The sequence below is a fragment of the Pleurodeles waltl genome, chromosome 6 (assembly GCF_031143425.1).
Source record: "Pleurodeles waltl isolate 20211129_DDA chromosome 6, aPleWal1.hap1.20221129, whole genome shotgun sequence".
Lineage (NCBI taxonomy): Eukaryota > Metazoa > Chordata > Amphibia > Caudata > Salamandridae > Pleurodeles > Pleurodeles waltl.
In genome coordinates this window covers 1018592286-1018611870 of record NC_090445.1, presented here as the reverse complement: position 1 = coordinate 1018611870, position 19585 = coordinate 1018592286, and the positions used below count along the sequence as shown (strand labels likewise).

Genomic DNA, 19585 nt, shown 5'->3' with positions numbered 1-19585 from the left:
TTTTCTTTTTTTTTTTGCTGGTCTGCTGCATATCGAAGAACACATTATTTTAGTTGGGTGTTTTACGAGGTATATTGAATTCAATTGTGACAGAATGAGGCAGTAGCTGAATTCTAGTAGTTGAATGTCTTGTGCTAATGATGGATGCCCTTCGACACGGTCGTAGCTTAAGGGGGGTGTTTGGGGTATTACACCCTCTGCCCCCCCCCCCCAAGAGGTGTATTTTCAGATAAACAGTTAGGTACAGGTGCTTTCAGTCGGGTATTGTGAGATGTCATTTGGATTTTACCAAGAATTGTTATATACACACTGACAAAAAAAAGCACCCACCCACTATTTTGAGTCATAAACATTGATTATTATACAAAATATTGTATTTTCTCTCTTAGTACTCCTAATAGTCCGCATTACCCCCCCTTTCCGCTGCCACGTAAGCCCCACTCATACACCCTGCCTGTCATATAATAATGTATTTAAACAATATATGTCGAAAAATCAGAAAGCTCACACCTCACCCAACTCCTAATCACACTGTCCGAGCAACGCTCCTGCCCTTCGATAGATACCGAATCATGTGATTGATGGGTTCAGATGATTTATGTTTTCAGGAGAGTAACCTGGGCTTCATGAAAAGTTCGAAGATTATGGGGGCTAGGATGGAGCCAGGTGAAACCCCGCTAATGACTTGGAGTAAGATTGCTCTGCTAGTTACTGTTTGGATCAGTTCTAACCCCGGTGGGAAAAGAGGAGGTCCACAGGAGTGCAGTCGTGCGTTAGTATGGATTTGTCACTGATGTGTCAAAGGCAGTTGTTTAGCAGCACAAGGTGCGCCGTAGACATTCATAGAAAGGGGCTGTTTATTTGCCGATGTAGGACTGAAGTCTGATTCGGTACTAGTATAATAGTTGTTTTCTGGCAAACTGACGTGCCTTTCAGATGCTATGGATTCTTCTAAAAAATTCTCAGCACAAGTTAATGAACAACAAACGGGGCAATCCGACAGCTAAATTAACTACACGGAACAAAGACAAATGTCACAATAAGCCTGGCAGAGGGTTTTGCGTCACTGAATGGGCGTCTTTTATGTTTGTTTTTGTTCAGCTACAAAAGCTTTCTAGTCATTGGCACAACATTCGTAGATAAAATATGAAAAGGTCGAGCTTTCGTCTCGAACTCCATATAATTATCAATACAGACTTGTTATATTTGGTTTGGTGTTTCATGTCCTTGCTCTGGCAATAACTGCATTAAAACGTGCACATATTGTGAATAATGTGTTCAGACTGGAGTATAAATTAAAGGGTAATTGCTATAACAGCCCTATTAAATGTTTGTTAGTCAGGTCGGCCCATAATAGTAGCTTGTGTTAACAAACAAGAGCAAAAACGAAACGGTGTCGAGGCTGAACATTTAAAAGTGAATAAACATTGCGTTTAGTATAGTGTTGGAAAAAGAAAGAAGTATAAACAATTTATTACACCAAAAATAAATACCTTACTTATAGACTCCTATGCAATAGTGTGTATCCGCGCATCACATTTGAAAATTATTTATTTATGTTCCGTGTCCTATGTGTTTGACTGGGCTTTTATCTCATGAGGGTAATTTGAGTTAATGAAGCCAAAGGCATAACAGGAATTCCAACTTCTACATCTTGCTAATAAATTAACAGACTCTTTTATCACTTGCGTTGCTTTCATATAGAAAACAATCAATAACTAGTATTTTGATATGCTTGTGCCCTGGAATAACCTATTCAGAATAACAGATCTGATAAGTGTGGCTAAGATGACAACCAACAATTGTCTCTATTCATTGGGCTCTGTAATCTGGTGAATTTACAGTACATCTCAAGCCCCAAACTATAGATTGATTGGTAACATCAAAGGTACACTAGAATGCGCAGTCTGAAAATATTTTTTCTAAAACTCAAGACACTACTGTGTGCCATTAATAACTGTAAGATCCTGCTTCCTCCTTCCAATTTGGTCTGTGCTAAACAATGAGGTCAGAGTAACAGTCAAATAAGAACAGGAAATCTGAAGGGCATGTACGATTGTGAAGTGGGTCTCTGGAGCCATGTAGTGTGTTGGTGGGTCTAAACTTACAGTGTACTGCAACAAGATGAATATATGGCTTTACTACACATGCCTTTTCCACACATATGCCTTTATCAAGCAGGCAGTTACCCTGCATTGCAAGTATATGTAAGATAAGTATATATATATATATATATATGTTCGGTGGCATGTGTAGCTGCAGATATACATGCTGTGCATTATACTTCTGCCATCTAGTGTTGGGCTCGGAGTATTACAAGTTGTTTTTCTTCGAAGAAGTGTTTTCTAGTCATGTGATCGAGTGACTCCTCCTCTTCGGTTACATTGAGCATTGGCATCGACTCCATGCTAGATTGTTTTCTTTCTGCCGTCGTTTTCGGACGTGCTTCCTTTCGCTCTGAAAGTTCGATTCGGAAAACTTTGAAAACGCTTTATTTTCGTCTGTATTGTATTGATCGGGTTTACATCTTCCATCGGTACCGTCGGAGAAGACAACTCTACTCGCCCCTCGGGGGGCATGCGCCCAACTCGGGCCTAGTCGGGCCGACCGCGTGGAAGCCTCATGGCTCTGACTCCATTCCAGTTCTGTCCTTGGTGCCACGCGAAATATCCTTATTCAGACCAACATCTCGTCTGTAATCTTTACCTTTCCCCAGATCATCGGGAAGAAAATTGTGAGGCCTGTCGATCCTTCCGGTCCAAAAAGACTCTTGGAGACAGGAGGTCCAGAAGCTCCGAACAGCTCGACGTGGAGGAGGAAGAAATCATGCAGAAAACAGTCTCCGTTCGAGGTTCCGACTCCGAACAGGAATCCGAGGAAGACAGACTTGTCACGGCAGGTCAAAATGTGGGTACGCCTGCCCCTGTACCATCACAAAGACAGAAACATAAGGCCTTGGGTACGCCACTGCCGGAGGGCCATGGCTCAGCCCGAAAAAAGACTTCCGGTGGCCAAACTGCAGTTCGGCACCGAAAAGGGCCACTCCTCCAAAACCATCAGAGGCAATAAAAAGCTCCATGTCCGACTCCCGCAAACACCATTTTTCGGAGTAGAAAATTTGGAAATCCCTTTCGGAGCCGACAACATCCACTACACCATCTTTTTCGATACCGAAAAACCCGGCTTCGGAGCCGACAAGGGCAGGGTACACAGAAGAGCATGAACTTTCAAAGAAACTAAAAGAAAGCCACAAAACCTCTGAAGAGGAGTCTCAAGTACAGCCAATACTTGAAGTAATGGACGAATGGCTAGCCAGGATTCACATCCACAAAGAAACAGGCAGAATCCTAACAGCACCTCCTCCAAAATCTGAGAGAAAGCTAGCCTTTCAGGAGGAATTGAACACTATGCAGCCTCCAGCTAAAGTGCCAAAGCCAAAGGAGAAACCACCACCTCCTCAATTTTTCTCCTCATTCTCCTCCTCACTCCCCATACCTGCATACCTCTGCTCCTACCAGTCCTACACCAGTGCAGTCACCATCACACTCTTTTGACTCACAACAGGACAATGTAGATCCATGGGATCTTTATGATCCAGCTCCCATTCCTAGCAATGACCCAGACAGCTATCCCTCTAAGCCTTCACCACCTGAGGATAGCACTGTGTACAATCAGGTTTTAGCTAGGTCTACAGCATACCATGGGATCACCATGCACACTGAACCGGTAGAAGAGGATTTTTTGTTTAATACCCTCTCATCCACACAGTCAAAATATCAGTGCCTCCCCATGCTCCTAGGCATGTTAAAACACATTGATCAAATATTTAGTGAGCCAGTTAAGGCACGTATAATTACGCCCAAGATAGAGAAAAAGTACAAACCACCTCCCTCTGATCCTGATTAGATTACACAACAAGTTCCTCCAGATTCGGTAGTAGTCAACGCTGCCAGAAAAAGGGCAAACTCCCAGTCATCAGGAGATGCACCCCCACCAGACAAAGAAAGCAGAAAGTTAGATGCAGCAGGGAAAAGATTTGCATCCCAAGCAGGAAATCAGTGGAGGATAGCTAACTCACAAGCACTGTTAGCTAGATATGACAGGGCCCATTGAGATGAGATGCAAGAAATAATTCAGCATCTTCCCAAAGAACATCAGAAGAGGGCACCGCAAGTGGTGGAGGAAGGGCAAGCCATCACGAATAATCAAATTCGATCTGCCCTAGACGCAGCAGACACCGCTGTGAGAAGTGTCAACACTGCAGTAACAATAAGAAGGCATGCATGCCTCAGGTCCTCTGGCTTTAAACCTGAAATACAACAAGCGGTGTTAAATATGCCATTCAATAAAAAACAACTTTTTGGGCCAGAAGTTGACACAGCCATTAAGAAATGGCGCAAAGATTAAGACACTGCAAAAGCAATGGCTGCACTATACTCCAGACCATACAGGGGATCCTTTCAGAATCCTCAGTTTAGAGGTGGATTTAGAACACAAACAGCAGAGGCATCCACATCGCAGACAAAACCAACCACAATACCAACGAGGTGGGTTTAGGGGCACATGTAGGGGGCAGTATCCCAGAAATAGACCAAAGCATACCATGGGATCACCATGCACACTGAGCTACAGCTTTTTTATTTTTTTGTATATTTTTTTTAGCCCTTTATGGGCCATCAGGGACTGTGATGGAGCCCTCAAGGTTGCAGCCAAGCCACATCCAAGTCACAGCAAACACCTATGTCCTGGGGATGGGTGCCTCGGGACAAAGCTGGTGCCGGCCCTGGAGGGTGGTGGTCCCCAGAGCCATCAGTGGCTCCACAAGGGAGTCCGTGAGCCCCCCCCTCCAACATGGGCATAGCCCGTGGGCCCCAGAGATTGGGGGTCCCAAAAGGACCCCCATTATTTTTTTAAATATTTGCCCTGGGGGTGGTGGTCCTTGGGGCTGTGGGGGGGGGGGGGCAGGAGCCTCCCCCCACACACACACACAATTGTAATGTTTATGGGACCTGGCCCACCTGGGGGTGCCTATATACAAACAAGCGTGGGAGCAATGGGGTGGCTGCGGGCACCCCCGCATTTATAATAATGAAAGCCCTGGAAAGGTGGGGGTCGAACTAGACCCCCTTAACACTTAACACTTTTTTCTCTTTGCCCTGAGAGGTGGTGGTCCCTAGGGTGTGGGGGACTGCGGGCCCCCTGTATATATTTTAAACAAAGCCCCAGCGGGTAGTGGTCCCCAGGGCATGGGGGTGCTGCGGCCCCCTGCATATGATAGATTAAAAGCCTTGGGGGGGGGGGTCCCTGGGGCACCACGACCCCCCCCCCCGTTTATAAAAATGAAAGCCCAAGGGAGATGGCAGTCCCCAGGGCAGTGCGGGCCCAAGATGGCTCCCAACACTTCCAGGTTTGAAGTGCATTATCCTGCACAAGCTCGTCTTTGTTTGCGAGTACTTTGTGGCCAGAAATATGCAAATTTGAATTTCCCTAAATTTCTAGAAGTAACTACTGAATGGACTTACATCAATTAACAAAAAGCACAATCTGCGTACCTACAGCTAGCTTTCTGCCAAATTTGATGCAATTCTGTCCAGCGGTTCGGACAGTAGACTTGTTGACATATCCTACGGGAATTAACATGGCAAATTCAAATTTGTTTTCGCTGTTTTTTTCACAGCCCCCGCATGGCGGAATGCCCCGAAACTTTCCATGCGCACCAGAAATCACCGGGCCACTTTTTCTGGAAAATTTTGTGAAAATTTGTCAAATGATGCCAAAGATATAGGAAAGTCAATAAATGCTTCTTCTACAGAAACATAACCGCCACTAGGTTATTCCGATCGTGGATCCAGCTATCCACTTGTATCATGCACCAACTCCTCCAAATTGCAAAGGACATGCCCGGACAACAGTATTGTGGTCACACATATAATTTAATAGAACAATGCATCCTCACAAATATATATATCATTTTCACTTACAAAAACTAAAGGTTAGGTTCACATTTTACCCATAGAAAACCATAGAACTTCAGCAATTATAATTTCCTCAGATAAGTATAACTATAACTGCTGAATTACTGTGGTTTTGTGTGGGTAAAATGTGAACCTAACTATAATTATTTTTTTTAAGTGAATTTCTATGGGTTTTTAAATGTAAAGTAATATATAGCTGCCATACATTAATACAACCACCTGTGGACAGGCCTTGCATCCAACCGCTATGCATGCACCCAACCCCATGCTGTGCACGTCCTTTAGCCTTGTGGCCAGGAGTTTGTGGTTTGTGTAGGGTTTTTCCCCCCATTGTCCGTCAAATCTGCGGATCCTTTGCGATTTTACACTGTGGGCCACTCTGGGCACCGTGGTGTATCCACAGATCAACCAAAATAAGTTTGAGTTAATTTTTGCCCATGAGGAGTCCCTCTGGACCCCTCCACCTCTCTTCTGGGGGTCAGGATACTTGTTTCCTGACTGCTTATGTGTTTTTACAGATTATTTTTCCCTCCCCTGGACCAAGCAACAAGAAAATGGTGGCCACAACTTCCCTGTCAGGTTGCCGCCAGCCAAGCAGGGCCTTGCTTTGCACCCAGATCTGTGGCACCCCTGTTTGTAGATTCGCAGTTGATCCGTGTCCCTTGATATCTATATTTTTCTTCCTTTCATAACTACTGAACACATATAAACCAATTTACAAAAACATCCTTTCTGGACTAGGATCTAGCTTTCTGCCAAATTTGGTGTAGAATCATTCAGCTATCCAGGCTGTAGTTGTTTAAAAAAAAAAAAAAAGCAAAATCCCATAGACATTGCATGGGGAAAAAGCTTTTTAGGACCTCACCTCCTTTTTTGTTTCTCTGCCCCTGCTTGACGAATCACTGTGAAACCTTCCACACAGTAACTAACGTGAGTGGCAAACTGCCTTTGAAAATTTAATAAACTTTGTCCATCTATGGGAAAAGTTGGTTCTAGCTATAACTTCCTATTGAATTGAATATCATCAGAAGGCAATCTGTGTGTGTGTGTGTTTATATATGTGTGTATGTATATATATATATATATATATATATATATATATATATACACACTTTTATGAGAGAGAGGGAGATTAACCTTCATGTCTCGTGTTTGCTTTGAGATAATCAAAAGTTCCTGTAAAAAAATAAAAAAAATAAAACATACTGCCTGATGTATTCCATCTTTTCCTTCAGAGTCGAGCAACTCTTTAAGATATATATATTATATTCTAATTTACTGCAGCTTGTCCTTGTGCGTTTCTCTACCTTTGCAGATTTGGTACATTCCTGGTGGAAGCAAAGAATTTGAAATGGTTTTAACCAATGCCTTTCTTTAGTGGTTCTGCTCAGACACACCCTACCCATTTGAAGCAACCGCAGCAGTTCGACTGCTGTGGTTCACTCTCCCACCTTTCCTCAAAGCACAGGGAATGTGTTTGTTTGCCCTGGTAGTGTGTGCTGCAGTACCTTGCTTACCCAATGTTTACTAACTTCTAACAGACCATCCTTCCACCTGATTATGCACATTTACTTTCATTATTTTCCCCATAGTTTTGTACTCTAATCAATGGTTGCGTTCAGGCTGTCATTGTTCTGTTATAATAGCCCCATTATCACTGTCAGATTTACTGTCCAAGGAGTACACATTTATGTCAGAATTTCTAGTACTTTTTTTTGAGGCGCCGATTTCTTTCACCTTCGTTTTTAGTCATGGAAGCTTGTATGTTACCATAATTTCTAGCAATCTTCCTCATGACTTGTTTTTCTATGTGTGTACAGGGCCTCCGCTTCCTCATTCACTAATTTCTCACTCCTGTAGTAATCACCTCTACTTTTTCATATGTATAGTGCCCCCTTCTTCCCACGTGGAAAGAAGAGGAGAAGGGCCATCCAGTAACACTTTGTGGTCTTGGGTAATGCTAAATGGCAAACAAGGAGATTATTTAGGGCCAGAAATATAGTTGCTAGCAACTAAATTATCCGCACCTATGGGATGGGACGCCGCAATAAAAACATTGAAATTAAATCAAGAAAGACTGTTTTCAAATAATTCAGTCTAAACAACATTAATTGATACACCATCAATGAACAGGTGTACAAGAGTAATGATTGATGTACCAACAACATATGTCGTTGTTTCGGCCCCCATTTGTACATGAGACCATCTTCAGGACTGATTACTTTTGGGCATATTTGTGTACCTATTAAATTTAGCATTAGTGCAATACTCATAATAGACTGTTGCAATAAATTTGGAACAAGTTACCACTCCTGGAAGAATCCTAAGTAGCCTTGGCAGGGCTACGATGCGGCTCTGTATGTTCGAAAACAATGTCACTTCACTTAGGAAAGTACTGCAAATCGAAAACGGGTACCGTAGTGCCGCATCTTTGTCCTTGAAGATGACCTTGTGTATTTAGTATAGTTGTAGACTGAAACATTAACATACAATCCACTTAAAGACCAACTAACACAGAAATAGACATCACAGAAATGCAAATTCTGGAATGTTCCTTCTATTAAGAGTGGCTCTGACACACATTAGTCCTCATAACAAGATTGTATCTTACAATGTATAACTAATAAATGGGATAGATGCATGTATGTTGCTTGTTTCGAACTCCTCACAAATTTATTTTTGATATCTTATGTTTGGCACTTAATATTTACTTAATGTTTGCTGCATCATTACTCTTGTATGCCTGTTTATTGATTAAAAACAATTTTTCTCGTTTGCTTTTAAATGCTTTTATTACTCCGTTATATCCTATTCAAATAATTGTATTGCTTGCAATTGTAATACTGTTTTAAGTATTTATCTTTTTGGCCACTACTTATCCCAGCAAAATCTGTTGTATAAGCCTCCATGTTCTGCTGTTTCTGAATTCAGGTCCCTCAGATGTTCCTTTTTCATACTTGTGTATTAAAGACTCGTATCTTTTTGTGCACATATCTTATGCCCATAGATTTATGTTACTGCACACTCCACTTAAGAGAATTCTCAAATTGATTTATTTTATTGTGATAAGGCTCAGGCTTGGGACACTTTATACTGTTTTTGTTTTACGTAACGGTGTTACAATTTGTAAAATTTCGTATTTCCTAATTTTATAATTGATGCACGTTTCAGTGATGTCCCATTTTCGTGCTTTTTCCTGAGTGGATAGTGGAACGTGGCCTTTGGCATCCAGGCCTCGATCTCTATTGAAATAGCGCAGGGATTCATTACTTGATGTCACCTGATACAGCATTCTCCTGCAGTCTACTTCCTCTCGCCTCCGTATCCCTCCACACTTACATTTTCTGCTGCTTCTTTCGCCTTCATATTAGGGGTCTTGTTTTAATTAATTAGTCTATTTGAATGTAGTCTTTACAATCTCTTCTGGGGCAGATTTCTCATGTATACGTAGCGCTGAGGAGGGCAGGGAGCAGATCTTTAAAATCCTCCTCCCTTCACTCCATAAAGATTGGCCAAGGCCACTCACTGAGTCCATGCCAGTAATACTCAGCTCCCACTCATTTTTCTTCACTGCCTTCTTTCCTTTTTCCTTCCTTCTTTTCTTTCTTTGTTACTTCCACAGGTGGTAGTAAGAGGGACGATAGGTCCAATTGTAGAGGGTTGCATCTATCCTTTCTACACATGACTTGTTGAACAGTGGAAACACTGGGACAGACCTTAGGGTGCTCAGTAGCCATACCTTGTCCATATTCAATCGCCCATTTCACAAAAGTTCAGGGTTTTTCCTATCCTTGTTTTCTTCCTGTATATATAGAAAATACTAGTTTCTGATAGAGACTTCTAGCAGCAGATTCTTCACTTTTCAAAAATTCCCTAGGCTTCAGACTGGATAGGGAACATTTTCAGCAGTACCTCTGTGCACTGGAGGTAGGTGATGCCATGCAACTCTGCACCAAAGTCATCCAGAAATGACACGTGGGACCTACAGAAGTGCCACACCTGCACACTAACATCAGCTCTGTCTTTGCTGTGCCACCTGACATCGATCCAGAGCTCCCTCTTGTCGCTTTGAGACTCTTATGACCTCTTAAAATCGTAAAACAATGTGCAAGGGAAATGTCACCTCCCAAAACAACAGGTTTTAAACATTGTAGGGACCGTCACAAAAAATTGACTGTGACAGATCCTTATCAGATTTGCCTTTTGTGCTTGGGGTCTAGCCATGACCCTAAGGACTGCAGCAGTTGCATGTCAAAAAACCCAAAGGCCTTTCAAGACTGCGGAGTGAAACTCTACATCGTCAAGAATCTGAAGACTCAGTGAAGGGACCGCTCCAAGTGGTCTGGCTCTACAGGGAGTGCAGAATTATTAGGCAAATGAGTATTTTGACCACATCATCCTCTTTATGCATGTTGTCTTACTCCAAGCTGTATAGGCTCGAAAGCCTACTACCAATTAAGCATATTAGGTGATGTGCATCTCTGTAATGAGAAGGGGTGTGGTCTAATGACATCAACACCCTATATCAGGTGTGCATAATTATTAGGCAACTTCCTTTCCTTTGGCAAAATGGGTCAAAAGAAGGACTTGACAGGCTCAGAAAAGTCAAAAATAGTGAGATATCTTGCAGAGGGATGCAGCACTCTTAAAATTGCAAAGCTTCTGAAGCGTGATCATCGAACAATCAAGCGTTTCATTCAAAATAGTCAACAGGGTCGCAAGAAGCGTGTGGAAAAACCAAGGCGCAAAAAAACTGCCCATGAACTGAGAAAAGTCAAGCGTGCAGCTGCCACGATGCCACTTGCCACCAGTTTGGCCATATTTCAGAGCTGCAACATCACTGGAGTGCCCAAAAGCACAAGGTGTGCAATACTCAGAGACATGGCCAAGGTAAGAAAGGCTGAAAGACGACCACCACTGAACAAGACACACAAGCTGAAACGTCAAGACTGGGCCAAGAAATATCTCAAGACTGATTTTTCTAAGGTTTTATGGACTGATGAAATGAGAGTGAGTCTTGATGGGCCAGATGGATGGGCCCGTGGCTGGATTGGTAAAGGGCAGAGAGCTCCAGTCCGACTCAGACGCCAGCAAGGTGGAGGTGGAGTACTGGTTTGGGCTGGTATCATCAAAGATGAGCTTGTGGGGCCTTTTCGGGTTGAGGATGGAGTCAAGCTCAACTCCCAGTCCTACTGCCAGTTCCTGGAAGACACCTTCTTCAAGCAGTGGTACAGGAAGAAGTCTGCATCCTTCAAGAAAAACATGATTTTCATGCAGGACAATGCTCCATCACACGCGTCCAAGTACTCCACAGCATGGCTGGCAAGAAAGGGTATAAAAGAAGGAAATCTAATGACATGGCCTCCTTGTTCACCTGATCTGAACCCCATTGAGAACCTGTGGTCCAATGTGAGATTTACAAGGAGGGAAAACAGTACACCTCTCTGAACAGTGTCTGGGAGGCTGTGGTTGCTGCTGCACGCAATGTTGATGGTGAACAGATCAAAACACTGACAGAATCCATGGATGGCAGGCTTTTGAGTGTCCTTGCAAAGAAAGGTGGCTATATTGGTCACTGATTTGTTTTTGTTTTGTTTTTGAATGTCAGAAATGTATATTTGTGAATGTTGAGATGTTATATTGGTTTCACTGGTAATAATTAATAATTGAAATGGGTATATATTTTTTTTGTTAAGTTGCCTAATAATTATGCACAGTAATAGTCACCTGCACACACAGATATCCCCCTAACATAGCTAAAACTAAAAACAAACTAAAAACTACTTCCCAAAATATTCAGCTTTGATATTAATGAGTTTTTTGGGTTCATTGAGAACATGGTTGTTGTTCAATAATAAAATTAATCCTCAAAAATACAACTTGCCTAATAATTCTGCACTCCCTGTAGATCTAGATATTGCAGGAGTTGTTCCAGAGGTCGGTCTTCGTCTTGTTCAAAGTCATTGGGTAAGTCAAAGAAATCTAAGTGCTAAGTGGAACTCTGCCCCTCCCGCCACATTCATTCTCCTGAGATGGCGCATGGCAGCACCATATTTTTTGATGGTGGCTCTGGAAATCTGTCAACTTCGGAACTGCCTTTCCTACAACTTGTTCTATGCCAAAACAGATCCAAGAGTTCCAGAAAACTATGCTCTGACTCTTCGAATCCTTGCAGACTCCTGTGGTGTGTCTTTGGGTCTCATAGAGCTGATTGGCACCCCATCTAGCATACTGCAGTTGGGTTTTCCCTTCTTGCCAGTTGGACCCTCCGAGCCCATGATTTGGCTGCCTCCCACTCTGGTTCTGACACCACTTCTGGTGCTAGGGTCACACTGGTTCCCAAAACTTTGACACCAGTGCCGACTCCTATTAACACCAGAATACGTACTATCTTACTCTGAGTTCATGCCTGTGAGATCACGACTGAGGATGTGCCCAGCTGCTGTTGAGTCACTGCTTCCTTCACACAGCATATACTCTACATTCCATTTTAGGTATGGATTTTGACAGTGATTATTATGCTGGTGATGAGATTGGGCAGCCATGCCATGAGGCAAATTGGTACAACAAATTACAAGAGGCTGGTTGCCTTGATACCACCCGCTGAGTTGGGCCTTTTCTCACCTCAAGATGCTGCCATTAAGGAAAGTCTTCTTGTGACACATTAAGGAATAGGGCAGCCAGCATCTTTGATCTCCAGCTCCCCCACCTTGGACGTTAAACCCAGTGTTCTTACTGGAGTACTTAAGTTGGGACAGACATCCAGAGCTCCTCTTACCGAGGTTCTGACAGACATTCGGGGGGAGATGGGATGGGTCACACCTTGCTCTACCCCTTTCTCCTGTCAACAGCCACCACCCTACCCTGGGTGACCTAGCATATTTATCAGGGTACCCCTCCCTTGACAGTTTGGTGATGCTGGTGTTTGATATCAAAACTAACCCCAACACATATCCAATTACTCCTGCCCTCCGCCCCCGATAGAGTCAAAATGGGCAGAGATATTCAGAAAGAGAGTCTTCTCGTCCACCAGTTTAGTGCCTCAAACTGTAAATGTGAGCTGTCTGTTGGGTAATACTCTCACTTCTTTTGGGCTTCAGTGGCTCAGGTCCCCCCAGGTGTCACTGAATATCTTCGACCTGTCCTCACCCAGGCTATACACGACAGTCATGAGGCTGCAAGCTCCCAATTTGTTTGTTGCTTGGACACCCCCTGATTCTGTCTGGCAGGCCATTGGTAGCACCAGTGTCATCATTCACTGGCACTTTTAGCCTGTGGCTGCAATCCACCATTTTTTCAGGCAGTGCCCGGTCATCTCGTTTGGACATTGTTTGATAGGAGTCACCTGTTTGGGGACACAGCAGACTCAACTCCAGGAGAGCAGGACTCTTAATGGGGCACAGTCATCCAGTACATATTGAATGTTACTATACTGCTCCTACATATGGCATGTATTATAAAGGGTGATATTAGTGGGAAGGGGGGCTTCTTGCAGACAAGTGCTTATTTGATGTGTGTGGACATGGTGGTTAGTCCAGAGGCAGAAATGCACATGATGACGTTAACTAGTCAAGCAAGCATGTTAACACCATCTCTGCTGCACACGCATTTACTCTTGGCTTTTTGATTAAGGAGGCAGTACCTGTCTGTACAGCTTATAATATGGGAATACCATATTATAATTCTGTATTCATCTTTTCATTTTAGTCTAGCTCTCCTCTAAGTCAGTGTCAAAGCCTAAACTTGGGTTCATTTTCTCCTACACACATAACTTCTTAGTCTACTTCTCTTCCTTGTGATTTTCTTGCCAAAATATCATATTAATATTTTGATTGTGTTCAAACGGTGCTGTGGACAAGCACTGTTGTACACCGTCTAGACCCAAATTAAATTGAAAGGCTTCCATTGGTTCTTGGTGTCTCTTCAGCATTTGAATGTTTTTTTTTCTGGTTGTGTCTTTTGTTATGTTTTTCTTACTTGCTGTGGGTTGACCTTCACTAACCCTGTTAATGGCATGGAGCTTGGCAATCATTGTTTGAGTCCATTTAGAAAAGACCTTTCTAAGTGCTACTCGGTTTCTTTCTCTCCCAAAACCATGTGTAGTTGTAGTACTTTATGCTTGAGGTTGTCTGAAAATTCTAACAAAATGTTGTTTGTTACCCCATCAGGTGTTCCAGGCATCACTCACCCTCCTAAAAATGATCATCACGCAGTATATACCCAAGCACAAACTAGGCAAACTGGAGGTGACCCACTGTGTAGAGCGATGTCTTCCTCACCTGCTAGCTAGAACTGGTGATTCATCAACACGTCCCAGAGTTGTTGCAACAAATTTCATTCAGGTAAGCTCTTGTTTTTAAGGATGTAATACTCCTCAAGGTTGTGAAGCAAAAACTCAGAACCGAATTTTAGTTTATTTGCTGTTTCCAGGGCCAGACTGAAAAATATGTATGATAGAAAAATGTATTACAGTGATGTAAAGGCAATGAAAGCCCATGTTTAAGGGGATTGAAAGCATGAAGTCCGATTAGAGGTGGGCAGAGTGCATCAAGCAAAAAATGAATTGTCATCTAAGACCTCCTTACTCTCACTAAAACAAGCTAATCAAGAAATCTTTCTAACTGTGACTTTATAGTGCACCCTGCTAGTCGAATCACAGCGCTGATTTCTTCACGCTGTTTAAACAGTGACATACACTCTTGTTTTGGTGAAGATCAGCTGAAGGTCAAGACAGTAACTTAAGTTTCTTTGCATTTTGTAAATTATTTTTAGCTCTGACCTTTGGATAGTCAGTTGGAAGTATATAGGATCTGTCCCAGAACAATAGCAGCCTACCCCATGTAAGCTAAGCAACCAGGTAATACTAGATTAAGTCCATCCAAGAGTGACAGAAGCCTAAGCTGTGGGCGCATTTTTAAACAACCACAAAATAATACATGGCGTTGATACTGGATATACAAAAGCTCATGTCAAGTCCTGGAAACTTTGTTAAACAACTGTAAATTATTGTGTGGAGTCCACCTAGGAGCACCAGAAGCCTGAGCAGCAGGGGTGTGGTTTAGCAATTTGAAAATACCATATAAGGATCGGTCTCAAAGCATGAGAAGCCCAAACCCTGCAGACCTGGTCAAGCAACGAGAAGTTGTACAGGAAGGTCTATGTAACCTGAGATGTAGCTTTTAGATGTACACTTGTGAGGTCTGTCAGAGATAGCCTGGCTGTTTGCTCAGAGTGTGAGATATGTTTAACTTCTTACATGGTGAAATGTCAAGCAGGGGGTGAGGAGGATGAGAAGAAATGAGAAGGACTTAGGTTTGACCCCAGACCATTCCAGTCCCAGAAGCCCAAACAGGGAACATGCCTCCAGAAGTTCCCTTAACCTTGAATGCCCTTAATCTGGACATCTGGGAGGATGCAATAGTGTTAGCTAGGGTTAGTAAATGCGGAGAAACTGTTATACAGATAATATTGTATTTCTTCACTAAATTACGTTCTTAAACTTCTTAAACCTAATAGAGAACTGATGCAGCTTTATTGCATTGTAGCAGTGCAATGCAAGGCAATCAAAAACCTTGACATATTAATGGTAATAATACTCTGCATAACATCTTCATTGGCTCAAATCAGATATTATCTGTACTTTGGATTTGTCCTTTAGATCCTATACTTAATTTTTCACAGAATTAAAACCTGATAGCCTATGCGGTTCTGACTGTGCTAGTTATTGGCACGGATTCTAACTTATGAGTGTGGAAAGATATCATTGAAATATGTTGGTGCCATGGCACAGTTTGGCTTCATCCTTAATGAGGTCTGAACAGGAAATAATAAAGTACTCTATTGGTTAGGATCTGCAGGGCTTTAATTTAACTTAATTTTTCATTGGTTTTGGATAACAGAACATAGTGGCTCAAAAGGCCAACATGCTAGAGAAGGCCTAAAGGAAGAGGGTGATTAAAGAGATATTAAATGGAGAGGAAGGATATTGCAGGAGATGAGTCCTTGGATGTAGGTAAGACTTCTTGAGCTACAATGCATTGGTGGATAGGGTAAGAGGACAACTATGGGTTTGCTACAACAGATGTGAAAAGGGAGACCTAAAGGGAGACCTAAACTACGATTTGGAAGGGATAGTTTGTTGCGTATGGTGAGTAACTGTGAGGCTTTCAGATTTTTTCTTGTTCCAGAGATTATCCTGTACTACAAAAGTAGTAAGGGTGGTCTTATTCAAATAGTTGACTAGTGCACATACATCATTTAGGGATCTGCAAGTTTTATTGCTACCTGAAGGAAAACGTTATATGAAAGTTGGGTCTACGTATGGTGCAATGATGTATGCATATTTTGCAGTCTCCTTCAAATATTACTGTAGTGTGGCACAGTGGAACAGCGTATCCTCTATTGAGGCAAAATCTTTTTTTAACTGTAAACTTCTATAAGAGATGCCACACATAATTATCCATTTGGCTATATAAGCGAAAACTCTGGACAGCCTATTAGCAGGATAAAAAAAAAACCTGCTGCTGCCTATATTTGAGGTAAGCCGAGCTTATGAAAATTAAAGAGATCTAGGTTGAAGGAAGCAGACTCTGTTGGTTACAAACCATTATATGAAGTGGGCCAGAATTAAGGCAATGCTAGCCAGCACTCTGTTTAGGAACCCTAGGTAGGAGGATGAGCTGCTAGGTTGCCATGGCGATTGAGGTTTTAGTTATCTGGAGCATTTGTGCTAGATGAGAGAAATCAGTGACTATAATTAGTGCAAGGTTCCTTGCTTTGTTCCTGGCAGAGGCAGGATGCTAGTTCAATTGCCCATGGGGTAGAACTTGGACTGGTTTCCTAGGATGAGGATCTATTGTTTTTGGAAGTGCTGAGCCTTAGGTGATTCTGTGGCATAGTCAGGTAAACTGTTGGAAGGCAGGAGCACACATCTAGGTATGAAGGTGTGTCTAGTGTGAAGATTACCTGGGTATTATCAACTTAGATGTAGCAGGAGAGGGTAAAGGATTTGATTATAACTGGACAAGTGTCAAGTTTGACATTCAAGAGAAAGGACGTGATGGTGGAGCTTTAGAAGGCACATGCAAGGATAAAGAGAGGGTAAAGGAAAAAGACCAACCCAGAAAGGGATGTTACTTTTGATATCTTTCAAATATATTGATGATATCCAGTACAGCTCAGTCTCTTTAGTAAAGAGGCTGATATACTGTATCAAACGCTGAAGAGAGGGCCAGTAGTCAATTATTTGACAGAAAACTAAGTGGTAGTTAAGTAAGATTAGATGAAGCTGCTAGGGTCGAGTTATGTTTGGTAGCTGGAAAGTATTTTATTTTCTTTGACAATGGGAGGGAGGTGTGTGAATGTTGCTATGTCACTGACCATGATTAGGAAATTTCTCTTTGCAATAGGTCAAAAAGATTGTGGACTTTTTTGGGATGCTGCCTTCTTTCTTGCCTACTTTCATGTAATCCTTCCAGTAGTAGTTAGGAACTCAGACCAACACCAAGTAATTGTTAAATTATGCTGTATATAATTTAAGCATAACATAATGCACCTTCTCCATTCCTTAGTGTATATAATTTAGCTTCATGTTTCAAATCTTGGGTATGAGCTCAGAAGGATGATATGTCTACTACATAAATCTACAGTGATGTACTTGGGATTACATCATAGTTGTAATCCCAAGTACTTTGTCTGTTGCTCAGAAATATATGTAACCTACATCTCATGCGTTTTAATGTCTTCTCCTTCTAAGATTCAAGAAGCGGCTTCCATGTATTAAACCAAATCCTCCCTCTTCTGTTCTCCCTCTGACTCATCAGGAATATTCCTTCAGTATCCTTCTTTTGTAAAAGGGAACATTTTGGGTAAAGAAGGAACATTGATTCCATTCGACAGATTCAAACACATTGAGCAACATTGACTTTTAAGTAGAGCAAGGCTGTGATGTATACACCAGTGTGCAAACTGTTAGTTTGAATATCTGGGGCTCTCCCCCGTGATGATGGCAGCTCACAAAAGTGTTGAAATATACTGAAGGCTGTTGTTTTCCCTGTGTCCCCATTTGGCAAAAACTCACAGGTAGGTTGTATGATACCTGCTCCACGCCACCAAAACACCACCACCAGTAACAACCACACCCCTAAACAAAAAGATATTCTCTTATCATTACTGGTATTCCATTATTAGTGACTGCTCCGCTGCCTACTCTTCTGCCCAAAAAATATAGAAATAAACTCATAAAAAATGTTTTCCTGAAGAGAGAAAGAGAGAAAAACAACTGTTTTAATATTGTTGCTACTCCTTGCAGGCCTATGTTTGCATACATTCCAATTTATCTACTAGTCTTCTGAACTTTTCTCCAAATCCTTTGCATGCCCTAGCTATCCTCCTACTCTGTGCATACCATTTGGTTGGATGGCATTTGCCAGCCATGTATTATAGTATATCTGATAGAGACTTCTAGTTGCAGATTCCTTACCTTAGAATTTTCCCCCAGGCGTCAGACTATATCCGGAGATTTTTTCTTCGAGCAATACCCTTGTGCGTCGGTAGGTGGCGTCGGTTGACTATGTAGGCGTCGTGGTCGCCGTGATGACGTCGGGAGTAGTACATAGATGCCGCCCTCACGCAGTGATGTCAGTTATTTTCTTTCCGCGCCACTGATCTGATCTGAGAGAGAGCTACCCATGGCTATTTTTGGACTAAGTTCAACCGTTTTGTCAAACTTTTTTGGTGCTACCTTTGGTGCGTCGAGAATGTCCCCGAAGACCGGGTTCCAGACATGCGAGGACTGCCACTGCATGATGTCGGTGACAGACCCTCATTGTGTCTACCTGTGGTGCCTCAAGCTCGACCACAACCCGATGTCATGCTCCGAGTGCCGGACAGTGCATTCGAAGACTTGGAGGGAGGGGTCCCTAAAGCTGATGGCGGCCCGGCACTCGACTCCACGTAGATCCCGATCGGTCGTGGAGCCATCACCACTCGTCTTCTTTGAAATCTTCAGGTCAAGGTAAGAAGAAGAAGTTGAAGAAGTCCCATCGCTCTCCGACTTCACCCCGTCGCTCGGCCGATGTGACGCGGGGCGAGCGTCCACAAACTAGGCCTCCATCCTCGGAGCCTACGTCTGGTTCGACTCTGCGCTTTCCCGAGTTTCCTGGAGCCGGAGCGACCACTGCCCAACTCAAGGAGTTCTACGAGGCCATGCGCCTCATCTTTGGGTGTGCCGACCCCGATACGGCGCCTTCGGGCAAAGGGGCTTGGCTGAGGGGCCTTTGGGTTCCACGCCGGCGGCTTCGGCCCCAGCCACCGAGGCCGCCTCTGGTCCGTGCGCGGATCCGCACCGACGCCGGTCGCACAGTCGAGACCTTCCCTGGCGCTGGATCGTTTAGCCACGCTCCTGACGTCGGTTGTGCCCACTATTGACGTCGACCCGATTCTCATTCCCGACGACTCGGAGCAGCGTCGGCCGCTGCCATCGGCTTCGGTGGGCCCCATTCACCGGAGGTCAGATTCTGACCCATTTTCCTATGGGTACGAATACGGGGAGGAATTGGAGGGGTCCCTGGACCCTTATGAATACCAGGAAGACCCTACTATGGACTGGG

At 43.1% G+C, this 19585-nt stretch overlaps 1 protein-coding gene across 2 annotated transcripts in view; it reads left to right on the top strand.

Annotated features, from left to right (window-relative positions):
- Positions 1-19585, top strand: part of CEP104 (centrosomal protein 104) — a 503971-nt gene that overhangs the window by 361850 nt on the left and 122536 nt on the right. For both annotated transcript variants that reach the window (XM_069239963.1, XM_069239962.1), the window contains exon 12: positions 14144-14317. In XM_069239963.1, coding sequence (XP_069096064.1) covers positions 14144-14317 — 174 coding nt within the window. The remainder of the gene's footprint in view (positions 1-14143; positions 14318-19585) is intronic.